Source organism: Crocuta crocuta, unplaced genomic scaffold, assembly GCF_008692635.1.
Source record: "Crocuta crocuta isolate KB4526 unplaced genomic scaffold, BGI_CrCroc_1.0 scaffold102, whole genome shotgun sequence".
In the NCBI taxonomy this organism is placed as follows: Eukaryota; Metazoa; Chordata; class Mammalia; order Carnivora; family Hyaenidae; genus Crocuta; species Crocuta crocuta.
Genome location: NW_027530019.1, coordinates 5,342,416 through 5,357,094, shown reverse-complemented (window position 1 = coordinate 5,357,094; position 14,679 = coordinate 5,342,416). Strand labels below are relative to the sequence as shown.

The 14,679-nt window shown below is 36.4% G+C and overlaps 1 protein-coding gene across 1 annotated transcript in view; it reads right to left on the bottom strand.

Moving 5' to 3' along the window:
* The window catches only part of SHC4 (SHC adaptor protein 4), a 129,566-nt gene that overhangs the window by 50,204 nt on the left and 64,683 nt on the right, over positions 1-14,679 (bottom strand). The window contains exons 3-4 of the mRNA XM_077764324.1: positions 6,253-6,316; positions 3,070-3,189 (exon numbers count right to left, since the gene is read on the bottom strand). Of these exons, the coding sequence (XP_077620450.1) occupies positions 3,070-3,189; positions 6,253-6,316 (184 nt within the window). The remainder of the gene's footprint in view (positions 1-3,069; positions 3,190-6,252; positions 6,317-14,679) is intronic.

Below are 14,679 nucleotides of genomic sequence, written 5' to 3'. Positions count from 1 at the left end.
TTCCCTCTTTTTTTTTTTTTTTTTTTTTTTCCCAAAAGTTGAAGATCTGGCAGCCTTTGACCTATAGTTATGTGGGATGAAGCATCCAATTCCCTTTTCTATACGGAAGGTACTCTGTGGCCATGTTTCCCAGTATTGTCTCCCTAACATGGAGGCCCAGTGACACCGTATATCATTATGCTTGCACCATTGTTTTTCCTCCACCTGGACAGTTAGCATTGTCTGCGTGGCCTCTGTAAATATTTGAATTTCCCTCTCTTCATGGAGTCTAAAGGATATCTCCATTTTCTGTCTGTTTTACCTTCTTTATCTCTTTATTACTCTTCTCAGTAAAATTTCACTAGATGTTAGAGTTGGTGGTAGGAATGTAGAAATAACTAAAGAATAGTGGGAGTGGAAGCTAGTCAGATATTTTGGCTTAAGTCCTTAACATATTGAAGTATAGCAAGGAAGTCTGTGGCTTGAATTTTTAAAATGAGGGCTATACAAAAATTCCCTAGAACTTGCTTTTCCAAAATGTATTTTCCATGCCAAAATATGGTAAGTTTTAAAAATTGCAAGCATTATGGGTTCAATGTAATTGTATTTTCTGCCTCTGAGGCTCTTTGAGACATTTTCTGGGAGTAAATGGTTATATTTTTGAAGTTGTTCTCAGTGGCTGAAGATGAATGTGAACCATCTGACCCATAAATGCCCTGTCATCTATGAATGTATCTATAAACCTTAGCCTGTTTATATTTTCAGTCCAAAGTATATCTTAGAAGTTGGAGGGAGGGGAAGGGAGACATTAGTATTTCTTGGTATTTATCTTAGAACTTCAAAGGGTAACTTTCTTTACGGAGAATTGAGTTAATCGTTTTCTCATGATACATCTATAATGTCACTTCTCTGCTGCCTTCTCCCTTGAACATTTTAGTTGTCCTATTAATGGGATTTATAAAGCTTGAGTTGAAGCATCTATAGTGGCACATCTTTTTTATACACCCTCCCTCCACCAAGGCATTTCCTCTAGGCCTGCAGAATAGTTCAAAATTATTTTCAAAAACCAGGACCTGGGTGTAAGATCAGTGAGATCCTAACTTTAACCCCCACTCCAGCAGTGGGCTGAATACAACCTCATTCCATGCTACCAGTACAGAAAAGATGTCTCACTTCCAGAGGCACTCATTGCTGTAACTGCTGGTAGTGGAAGCCAACCATGCCCCTGTCCCTACTTCTATTCTGCCAGAAAGATTATGGGCATGTGACAGTACCCCTTCTAATTGCAGTAGCCTGAAAAAGGGTAGTAAAAGAGAGAAAGAAATGAGAATAAACTAAGTCACCTACCACACACCACAGCCCTATCCTTCCTAAATTCCCCATTCCTCAGTCACCCCATAGAACTATTTTTTTTTAATGCTCATTAGGTTCTGCACATAAGGCTGTCACCATGATGGCTATAGATTTGCCTACTCTTCCTCCCCTACAAAATTCTGATATCTCAGAATTTCCAAGTGCTTCTATATTCAATGATATCTCATACCTAAAGGCACCAAGCACCCCTAGCACCACACACATAGGTGAAAACTAAAAGTAAAATTTACATCTACAAATGTCTTCAGGGCAAAGCATCTGAAAGACTGAATGATTGTTTCACCTTCCACCTAGATTTGTTGCATCTTCTGAGTACAGCCTCAAATGTTCTGCTGTCATTATACCAATGGTATCACCTGTCTTGGATAACCAATCAGGGCCCAACTCCACAGGAATCTATTTTGAACTACCTTATATTAAGTGGTTTATACTACTGTGTAAGCAACGTATTTTATTCTGCTTTTGAATTTAGAAGATAAAACAGACCTCAAAATACTCAAGAAAGTTCTTGGCAAAAACATTGGAGTAAAAAATGTATATAACTGTATGTGCATGTCACTGAAAATTTTGTAAATTTATGTTTTATAATATGATTTCCCTGTTAAGTACTGACTTTCTGAAAATGTCTCAAGGAAATGGGAAAAATGTTTGAGTAAATAATAATAGGTCCTGGGTGACCATTGCTGTGCTAAGTGGTTTACATCAATAATTTTACTTAATCCTGTATTTAATCCAGTGAGACACATACTATTGTTAACTCCATCCTCTCAGAAACTCTATGAATAGGTACTATAATCTCATTTCAATAATGAGGAAAATTGAGTGGTAACATAACTTGCTCATTAATGGAAAAGCCAGGATTTCAACCTATATGTGACCTCAAAGCCCCAGAGTGTTTGATCACAGCCAACTACACATTAAACCTTCCATTTAATGAACCTTCCTGTTCAATAGTAAAACCTTAAATATTAAGAATCTCGAATCACTACATATTAAACCAAGAAAAATTAGACTCTAACACACATAAATAACCCAATACAAGGAATTTAGTTTAAAACATAAAAAGCAAGTCAAAGAGTACCCTAGTGTAAGGTATACATTTAGCCCAATGCCTGTATATCTTTCGTATTTGCTTCAGCAATGCCGTTCTTTGAGATATAAGGTTCACAATGAGAACTCAGGCACTGTGGCATCATACATCATCAAAGAAGAAGAAATTGTGTTTATGTAATAACATTTTACAAAGCATTTCAAGCTTAAGAGTTGGAAGAAAATGGTTTACGCTTTAATTTCAGTTAGCTAGAATATTAACCCTAACATTGCCCTTCCACTCTATCCTTCATTTGCACTCTATCCAACACACAGTCTGTTAGTTCTGATAATGGAATTGCTTTCCCTTTGGGGAGCATGGGCAGAGAGTAATAACTGACTCAAGAATATGAGTTGCCAAACTGTGTTTACCAGTTATTTGCACCTTACTTCCTATTACAAAGCCAATTAGGTAGAGGCAAGTATGCAAGCAGTTAAATGCCAGGGATGAGTTAGTAATACTGTTGTTCTAATTATTGTTATGCATAAATCCTTGGTAGATTTTTTTTCCCTTGTGCCTTACTAAATTTTAGGCACACGTCTGAAACTTTAGTTTCTTTATTATGCCCAGACCCTTCTAGAAAAATAGATGGCACGTTAAATGATAAATGACACCCATGATCTTACCTGTTGGTTGTCAATATTCATCAACGTGAGGCTGCATGTTGAGATGGTGAGCTTAATATTCATTCCCGAAAACTGAAGATTACTTTTGCCAAGAACTGTTGATAGGAACTTAACTGGAGGCTTGAAAAATAGCAAAACAACACTCTAAGTTAAGGATTTTGTTACAGCAGAATATTAATTTTTTAAGTGTTAAAACTGGATCAAAACACATACTCTTCCAATCTTACTTTACACAAATCAAATGAGATGGAATGCTTTATTTTAATAAAAACTTAAAAAAATGGAATGCAGCAGATTCTTTAGTAAGCAGTGAAATCTGAGCCCTCAGAACTTTTCTCATACATTCCCTTCTCTCTAAGTGTGGGGAGTAGGGTCTGCTTTATATAAAAGGAATTCCTATGAGAGTTTGCGGTAGCTGAACTCTCCAGTCCTTCTGAAAACCAGAAGTCTAAAAAAGAAAAAGTTGCTAGAATTTTTTTGTGATAATTTATAGAAGTACAAAAACATGCATACCAAATATTTGGGACACAGTGACAATGGTGCTAAGGGGGGGCAATATATAACTATAAACTCTTACATTAAAAAAGAAGAAAGATCTCAAATCAAGAACCTAACTTGACAACTTAAGCAATTCAAAAAAAGAAAAACCCAAAACTAGCAAAAGGAAGGGTATAATAAAGATTAGAGCAGAGATCAATGGCACAGAGACTAGAAAATAGGGAAAATCAATGAAACCAAAAGTTAGTTCTTCAAAAAGTTCAACAAAATTGACCAACCTTTAGCTAGATGGGCTAAGAAAAAAAGAAAGAAGAGTCACATCACTAAACTCAGGAACAAAAGTGGGGTGAGGATGTAACTACCAATTCAATGGAAACAAAGGATTATAAGAGTATTGTGAACAACTGCATATCAACAAAGTGGATTCCCTAAGATGAAATGGACAAATTCCTAGAAACATTAAACCTACTTAAGACTAAATCATGAAGAAATAGAATATCTAGATAGACCTATAACTAGTAAAAACCAAAAGCAAAGACAACAATAACAACAGACAAAAACAAGTGTTAGAAAGAATGTGGAGAAATTGAAATCCTTGTGCACTATTGGTAGGAATGTACAACAGTACAATTGTTACGGAAAACAGGATGGCAGTTCCCAATTCCTCAAAAACTAATAATAGAATTACTACATGATCTAGCAATTCTGCTTCTTGTCATACACCCAAAAGAACTGAAAGCAGGGACTTGAACAGGTATTGGTGTATCCATATGCATAACAGTGTTATTCACAATAGCTACAACATGCAAAAAACTTAAGTATCCATCAACAGATGAATGGATTAGCAAAATGTGGTACATACATACAATGGAAAATTATGCAGCCTTAAAAAGGGAGGAAATTCAGACACATGGTATAGTATGGATGAATCTTGAGGACATTACATGAAGTGAAATAATCCAGTCACAAAAAGACAAATACGTAGGAGTCCACTTATATGAGGTACTTAGAATAGTCAACCTCATAGAGGTATAAAGTAGAATGGTGGCTGTCAGGGCTGGAGAAGTGGGGGAATAGGAAGTCATTGTTTAATGTGTATAGAGTTTCAGTTCTAGAAGATGGAAAGAGTTATGGGGATGGATGGGAGTAATGGTAACACAACAATGTGAATGTATGGATTATCACTGAGCTGTATATTTAAAAATAGTTAAAATGGTAAATTTTATGTTATGAATATTTTACCAAGATTTTTAAACTGAGAGGAAAAAGATTATAAAAACATATAGAACAGTCCCTGGCATGTATTAAGTATGCCATAAGTGCTAGCTATCAAAGGAAATTAACTCAAGATTTTTGTGTTCTTTCCATGTGTACTTTCTGAAAACATAATAGCCTGGTTTGTTTTATTTTGTTTTGGGGTGTAGACTCCCTATTTTTGAAATGAGAAAGTCTGGCTGTTTTTTGGGATCATGCAACAAAAGCATCCTATTTGCAGAGGTTATGAGAGGCAGGAGGAGGCCAGAGGCTACTTTGGGGCCATGGGTTTTGTCAAAGTAACTAGTAATAGGGAGTTCAAAGGCCACTTATTCGTGTTTCCCATGCCATGTGGCTCATCTGAGTCACTCTGGGTGACAGTGGGTTCAGCCTATGCAAAATAATGAAGAATAATAAAGAATGAGGCAGAGGGGTATGGAAATAAAGCACTAAGATGGAAATATGAAGATGTGGCTTCTATAGCTGGCTCTAACCATCACCCTAGTGACTCAAGGCAAATCTCTTCTCTGAGACAGTTTAGCAGGTGGCAAAGTGGGAGGGTTGGACTGGAAGATCTCTAAACATTCCTTCTCTCTTAAACAGTCTACAATTCTATGATTTATATAGTTATCTTAAGAACCTTTGCACCTCCCCTTTGACATCCTAAGACAACTAAATGTTCTGGGTTCACAATTAAATGCAGTACTTCTAGATTTCATTACTGTTGAAAGCCTAACGTATGCCAGACCTGTGTAGACATCATTTTATTTAATTCTACACGACTCGATCAAGTAAGTGCAATTTTCTTCCATTTTATAGATGAGGGAACCAGTGATCCAAAAGGTGAAGTGACTTGTCCAAGATCACATAGTAGGTGGCAGAGGCAGGATTTAAATCTACTTAACATCAAATCTTATGCTTTCTTTCAGCATGAAAATCTCCTTCTACTCATGCATTATTATCTCACCTCTCCCAGCACCCACATTGCCATCTGAAAATAGGCCAAGGAATCTAAAAATTCTAAAATGTTAAGATGCAGAATAGATACATTATAAAGTACTGAAATTGGAGGTGCCAAGCTGGTCATCTAGTTGAACTTCACTTTACAGGAACAAGAATGGGGCCTCAGAGAGATGAGATAATATGCTCAAAGGTAAGTAAACACCCAGGCCTGGCACCCAGAATATATGACTTGAAATCCAGGTGCTTTCTTCATTCTGTCACTCCAGGCATCACAATTTCAGATAGTGTCAGTCACGTCAGAAAAATTTGATAGACAAGAACAACTTTCGGCTCATCTCTGATATCAAGCCAACTGATCAAGGCCATTTTGGACTTAGCTCATATAGTAGACTGAACTGACTACTATTGTGACATTCTCTTTCCCATAGTTAGGGAAACATACAGCAAGGAAACCACACCAATATTTACCTTTCGCTTTTTAATGGCTCCATTTGCCCCAGAGACAGCTTCACACAGGCGACTTATTGCTTCCCTACAGAACAGAAACCATATAAAGACTTAGCACACTATCTAACATGCAGTAAATCCTCAATAAATGTTAGCAACTATTATGAACAAAATGTGCGCACACGTAACGGTGAGTCTGACACAAATGACTTTCTCCTACTCCTACCGTAATGCTGAAAAAAAAAAATCACTTTACAATCCTACTATTTACTTTCTTCATCTCTTTTTTCCTTGGCTTTTCAGATTTGGTTTTTAGCAATGTTGATTTTTAACCAAAAAGGAGGTGGTGGGGGGAGATGTCTGGGGATACTTCACAGTTTTACTTTTAGCAAAATCCTCTCTGTGGTGTTCTGAATAAAAAGCTTCCTAGTATCTCAGCACCAAAGACAATTAAATACAAAAGAATCTGACACGAGAGGAAGTTTAAAAGGACTGGGAGAGAACTGAACTTCAAGGTGGTCTCAAATGGAGCCTTATTGACTGAGATACTGCTACAAGCCATTGAGCTTTCATGTAATTTCTCAGAAGAAATGAAAATCAATAACAAATTTCCTCCTTTGCTTTTTTCCCCTTTCTCTATATTGCATTCCGTGAGAGAAAGGCACCGCTAAAATACATAGTTGTTCCTTAATGGAAGTGGTGAACAACCTGGCGCCCTCCTCTCCAGAAATGCAGTTAGAACTAAGAGCTTTTGTCTCTGGAACTCAGCATTCCTAACGGCCTGAGCTTTCACTCAGTGTAATCTGAACCATAACCTCGTATCTTTCAACACATATATTAAACTTTTCACAAAGCACATCTCTAAGCTGTTTCCTGGGTTCACCGGAAATCATTGTTTAAATTAGTTAACTGTATTAGTACATACAAACACATATAAGCACCTGCAGCATTGTATTACAGTTGTTATATATCTTTCCTGAAAATATATTTTTTTGAGATATCTCTGATTCCTAAAGGAGGGGTGAAAACTTAAAGGAATGCAGACCCATTAAAGAAATCTACCTCCCTCTCTATCTAGAGAGATATATAGATATGGACACAATACAGACATATAGATATAGATATAGTAGCATAGATCTAAATCCTCAATGTTCTTCTGGTAGACACATTGGAAAAATAAGAAGAATTCCCAGAGACTCTAGGCATTGTTTTGGGTTTATAATGTGTATTTTAGTTCAGATTTCTTTTTTTATCTTTTCTGGATAAATGAAACTCTTCTCCAAAGTATTCTCTTGTCTGATTTTTGCATAATTACCTGCAAACAACATATAGAATGGCTTTTTGGTTTAGCATATTTTCTCAGGATTTTATATCTATGGTTTCTGTAGGATTCCAATCTTTGTTCTCTGGTTGAAATAGAAGAAGGACCACTCAGAGAGTTAGGCTCTTTTGTTTGTTTGGTTGATTGATGTTTGAGTCACCTTAATGATTATTCAATCACTGATGAGACACATAATAATTAATCTGAACTGGCCTCTGGTGTTGCCAAAATAATATGTCCAGGCACCTATATTGTTGATATTTAATAAAGGGAGATTATTTTTAAAAAAGGTATCAGATCCTTTATTCCATGAGAGCCAAATGAGATGCTTTGGTCTAAAAAGCTCCTTGTGAATGGTTTGAAATAAAAGTAGAGACAAAGGTGAACATTGATGCTGCCAAGTAGAACAACAGTTTTATTAGCAGTTGTTACTTTTATGTAGCACCTTGTAGTTTTACAAAGTGCCTTCCCAGGCATTGTTTTCTTGATTCTCGTACAGTTGATATTGTCTAACAAAAAGCAAAGCTCTAAACGAGAATTAAAGGGAATGCTTTGTAGCATGAGTACCTCTCAAGGACAGTTTGGAAGGATGAGACTTCCTGGCAGAATGGAGTTTGGAAATTCCAGAAAGGGAAGAGCATGTATAACGGCACGAAAATATGAATATCATGACATGAGGGAAACTACAAGTACTTTGATACTGCTGGAGCATAGAGTGTGGAAAAACAAGAGTGAATAAGAGCTGAGAGATGGGATTAGAGTCTGAAAACTTTTTCTGTAAAGGGTCAAATGATAAATATTTTAGACTTTTCTCTGTTACAACTACTCAACTCTGCATTATAACTCAAAACCAGTGGGAGACAATATGTAAACAAATGAGCATGGCTATGTTCCAATAAAACTATTTCTAAAAGCAGGCAGCTAGCTATATTTAGCCCAAAGGCCATAGTGTGTCAACCCCTGGATTAGATAATTCATACAAAAGAGATAAGAATAGTTCAATTTTTAAAAATTGGAAAATGTTCACATTCATTACAACTTTAACATGGAAAATTAAAACGACTATAAGATACTCACTTCACTGTCATTAAGCTAGCAAAAAAGAAAATGACAAATGCACTCTTGGGGAAGATGGGGAAAATTCCACTTCAAGCATACTTATCCATTGCTGGGAACCCTGATTAGTATGAACATGATCTTTCTAGAGAGTGATTTGGTAAAAGACAATAAATCTCTTAATATTTATCAGAGCTTTTGACAAGGGTAGGAGAATTTGTACTGAAATAGCATTGAGTATATATATATAGAATAGATATTTATTTTAGGGTAAAAACCAACTCCATAGCTTATGATACAGAATTTATCAATATAAATGTTCCCACTTGCCCTGTTAGTATGAACACTATAGAAATAAGGGGAGTCTATATAAATTAGTGGGACAACAGTAGAACTTGGAATGGCAAATACGCATTGGTAGCTACAGAAAATTAATTCTATCTAAATAGTGATATAGAAAGAGCTTATAAACAATGACTTGGTTTAGGTGGGGTTTCTTTTTGTGTATGCGGTTTGTTGTTTCCTATTTTTATTCTACTGATATTTAGATGTCAACAATATAAACAATGGTATGTTTTCCCTTCACTGTGCTTTTAAAATATTAAAATATTTTAATAAATATATAAGTATATATTTAAATATTTAATATTTTAAAGCTTTTAAAATATTAAAAGAATGCAAAGTAAGTTCCTCAGCAGGAGTTTTGCTCATCTGTTGTGAACATGTGAGGGCACGTCAAAGATGTCCCAATGAAGGGGTGCCTGCATGGCTCAGTTGGTTGTGCATTTGACTTTGGCTCAGGTCATGATCTCACTGCTTGTGAGTTTGAGCCTCATGTTTGGCTCTGTGCCGACAGCCTAAAGCCTGGAACTTTCTTTGGATTCTATGTTTCTGTCTCTCTCTGCCTCTCCCCTGCTTGAGCTCTCTCTTTCTCTCTCAAAAATTAATAAACATTTTAAAAAGTTTTTAAAAAGATGTCCCAGTGAAGAGGCGACACAGGCTGTCTCTCTTTTGCCAACACCCACAAAGAGATGGGTCAATGTTCATGTTAAAGATAAATAAAAGATCTTTATTTGCATCTCTGTCCCATCCCAGATTAACTTTAACTTCTCCATCTTTATGATCGCTAAATCCAGATTTATTTTTTCAGTTTATTTGGTAGATTTCCTTATTTCCATTCCCCAGAGTTTTATAAAGAAGAAAAATCATGGCCAGGTTTAGCAATGCTTTTACAATAGAAATCCCTGCCTTTACAATGATACACAATGCCATCTCAGGGAGCCTGGGTTTTAATGAAGGAACAGCTCATATGTATACGGCCAGGCACAGTATTAAGTACCTTCTGTACATCATCTCATTTCTTCTTAACAATGTCATATCAAGATAGCTATTTTATACCCACCTTACAAATGAGGAAACAAAAGTGCAAAGAATTTAAGTAACTGCTTCTGAATAATGCAGCTGAGCACGGGAGAGGCAGAATACAAACCCAGGTCTGAATTCAAAACCTACACTCCTTCGGGGAGTAACCATGCTTCCAGGTGCATGAAAAGGAGGGAGTTCCACACCTCCAGGACCAGGAAAAGAATATTGGTCCTTCCCTTGCTCACTCCCCTGACATAGTGAGGGGGACTTTTTCAGCCAATCCTTATTCCAATGTGCCTGGGGTAACCTAGCAAAGGACAGGAACAAAGTGGCAATGGTCAATTCCAGAAAAAGCCACAATGGATGACTCTAGCCCTTCCCCAGCCATTGCTTTCTATGCATTGGCTGTTATCATGGAAGAAAAGAGCAGAACCCAGCTGTGTGCCCATATAGGCAAGCACGGTCATGTATGCATGAGCACACTCACTTAGAATTAGAAGTCAGGTGTGCTACAAAGAAAGAAAAGCACAGGCCAATATCCCTGATGAACATAGATGCAAAAATCCTCAACAACATATTAGCAAACCACATTCAACAATACATTTAAAGGATCATATATCACAATCAAGTGAGATTTAGTCCAGGATGTAAAGATGGCTCAACATCTGCAAATCAACCAGTGTGATACTCCACATTAACAAAATGAAGGAAAGAAATCATATGGTCTTCTCAATGGATGTAGAAAAAGCATTTTACAAGATTCAACATCCATTTATGATTTTAAAAAACTGTCAACAAATCGGGGATAGAGAGAACATACCTCAACATAACAAAGGCCAATGACAAATCCACAGATATTATCATACTCAATGGTGGAGAGCTGAAAACTTTTCCTCTAAGATCAGGAATAGGATTAGGATGCCTACTCTCCCCACTTTCGTTCAACATAGTACTGGAAGTCCTAGCCAGAGCAATTAGGCAAAAATTAATAATAAAAGAAGTAAAAGACATCTAAACTGGAAAGGAAGAAGTAAAACCATCACTATTTACCAATGACATAAATTATATATAGAAAACCCTAAAGGCTCTACCATAAACTGTTAGGACTAATAAGATACTTCAGTAAGGTTGGAGGATGTAAAATTAATATCCATAAATCTGTTGCATTTCTATACACTAATAGTGAACTATTTAAAAGAGAAATCAAGAAGACAATCTTCTAAAATCAACAACACAAGAAACAACAGGTGTTGGCAAGGACGTGGAGAAAAAGGAGCACTTGTGTGTTATTAGTGGGACGGCAAACTGGTGCAGCAGCCGCTGTGGAAAACAATATGGAGGTTCCTCAAAAAGTTAAAAATAGAACTACCCTACTATCCAATTGCACTCTTGGGTATTTACCCAAAGAATACAAAAACACTAATTCAAAGGGAACATGCACCCCTATGTTTACTGCAGCATTATTTAAAATAGCCAAGATATAGAAACAGCCTAAGTGCCCACTGAGTGATGAATGGGTAAAGAAGATGTGGTATATAGACACAATGGAGTATTATTCAGCCATAAAAAATAATGAGGTCTTGCCATTATAATGACGTAAACGGTGCTAGAGAGTATAAAGCTAAGCAAAATGAGTCAGTCAGAGAAAGACAAATACCATATAATTTCACTCATATGTATTATTTAAGAAGCAAAACAAATGAACAAAGGGGGAAGAAAAAAATTAAGAGAGAAACCAAGAAATAGACTCTTAACTATAGAGAACAAACTGATGGTTACCAGAGCAGAGGTAGGTGAAGTCAATGATGGGGATTGAGGAGGGCACTTGCTGTGATGAGCATTGGGTGTTTTATGAAACTGTAGAATCACTACACTGTGTACCTGAAACTAATATAACACTGTATTTTAACTAACTGTAATTAAAATAAAAACTTAAAAATGAAAAGAATACAATCACACCAAAAAGGATGAAATAAATAGGAATAAATTTAACCAAGGAGGTGAGAGACCTGTACACTAAAAAGTGTAAGACAATGATGAAAGAAATGGAAGAAAACCAAAAAAAACACATAAATGGAAAGATATTCCATACTTATGTAGCAGAAGAATTTATATTGTTAAAATGTCCACAGTAACCAAAGCAATTTACACATTCAATGCAATCCCTATCAAAATACCCTATCAAAATTTATCCTACAAAACTAGGATAAATAATTCTTCAATTTATGTAGTACTACAAAGACTCTGAATAATTAAAATAATCTTGAGAAAGAAAAACAAAGCTGGAGGTATTATGCTTTCTGATTTTAAACTACACTACAAAGCTATAGTAATCACAACAGTAAGATACTAGCATAAAAATAGACACCTAGATCAGTGGAACAGAATAGAGAGCCTGGAAATAAACATATGCATGTATGGTCAATTAACTTATGACAAAGGAGAGAAGAATATACAATCAAGAAAAGACAGTCTCTTCAATAAATGGTGTGGGGAAAACTGGACAGCTACATGGAAAAGAATGAAATTACACAACTATTTTACATCATACACAAAAATTAATTCAATATGGATTAAAGGCCTGAAACTCTAACACTCTTACAAGAAAACATAAGCTCCCTGACATCAGTTTTAAATTGTTTTTTGGACCTGAATCCAAAGGCAAGAGAAATGAAAGTAAAAATAAGCAAATGGGACTACATCAGATTAAAAGCTTCTGCACAGTACAAGAAACCACCAACAAAATGAAAAGGCAGCCTACTAAATGAGAGAAGATATTTACTAATCATATACCAGTAATGGGTTCATATCCAAAATATATAAAGAACTTCTACAACTCAATTACAAAAATCAAATAATCCAATTAAAAATGGGCAGAGGATCCGAATAAGCAATTTTCAAAAGAGAAATACAGATAGTCAACAGACACGTGAAAAGAGGCTCAACATCACTCATCATCAGGGAAATGCAAATCAAAACCACAATGAGATATTACCTCACACTCTTCAGAATGGATATTTTCAAAAAGACAAGTAATTATTAGAAAGGATATAGAGAAAAGGAAATCCTTGTATACTGTTAGTGGGAATGTAAATTGGCACAGCCACTGTGGGAAACAGTATGGAGTTTCCTCAAAAATTTTTAAATAGAATTACCATGTAATGCCGGCAAATCCACTACTGGGTATCTATCAGAACAAAACAAAACACCAATTTGAAAAGATATATGCACCCCTACGTTCATTGCAGCATTACTTACAATAGCCAGGATATGGAAACAACCTAAGTGTCCATCGATGGACAAACGGATAAAGATGTGTGTGTTTGTGTGTGTGTGTGTGCGTGTGTGTGTGTACACGGACAGTGAAATACTTCAGCCATAAAAAGAATGAAATCTTGCCATTTGTGACAACATGGATGGACCTTGAGGGCATTATGCTAAGTGAAATAATTTAGACAGAAAAGGCAAATACTGCATGATTTGGCAAAACAAAACACAGACTCAGATACAGAGAACAAATTGGAGATTGCCGGAGGGGAGGGGCCTGGGGAGGGAGGAGTGAAGGGGACCAAGATGTAAGAACTTCAATTATAAAATAATTAAGTCACGAGATGTAATGTATGGCATGGGACTACAGTCAATAATATTGTGTTAACTTTGGATAGTGGCAGATGGTAGCTAGACTCATTGTGGTGATCATTTCACAATATACACAATGACCAATCACTATCCTGTACACCTGATACTAATATAACACTGTATGCCAATTATACCTCAGTTTTTAAAAAGGAGTTCTAAAGTTGGTTGAGGCATGTGGAAGCCTCTACAGAGGCCTTATAGACTCTGAAAATCTCTGGATATACAATTCTGCTCAAAAGAAAAAAAGAGAAACTTGTGCTTATGGTGGCGATGGGGCGCCTGGGTGGCTCAGTCGGTTGAGAGTCCGACTTCAGCTCAGGTGGTGATTTCACAGTTCGCGAGTGTGAGCCCCGCATCAGGTTCTCTGCTGTCAGCACAGACTCTGCATCAGATCCTCTGTCCCCTTCTCCCCCTGCCCCTCTCCCACCCCTGGGCACCCTCACACACTCTCTCTCTCTCAAAAAGAAATAAACATTAAAACAAAACAAAAAGTGGTGATAATTGTACATCCGTGTTGATAGCAGCATTACTCACAGTAGCTAAAACATGGAAGTAACCCCCGTGTCCATGGATGGATGAATGGATAAGCAAAGTGTGGTATATACATATCGTGGAATATTATTCAGCCTTAAAAAGGAAGGCATTTCTGCAGTATGCTACAACATGGATGAAACTTGAGGACCTCATGCTAAGTGAAATAAGCCAGTCACAAACATACAAACACTACATAATTCCACTTCCATGAGCTACTTAGAGTAGTCAGATTCACAAAGACAGAAAGCAGAATGGTGGTTGCCAGGGCCTAGGAGAAGAGGGATTAGGGAGATATTGTTTAATGGGTATAGAATTTCCAGTTTTGCAAGATGAAAAGAATTACGGAGTTGGCTGGTAGTGATGGCTGCACAACAATGTGAATGCATTTAATAGCACTGAACTATACACTTAAAAAATGGTTAAGATGGTACATTTTATGTTATGTGTATTTTTACCACAATAAAAAAAGAAAAAAAACACAAAGAAAGTGGTTATTATTATTATTATTGTTTTGGATTTGAGACCCCCCCCCC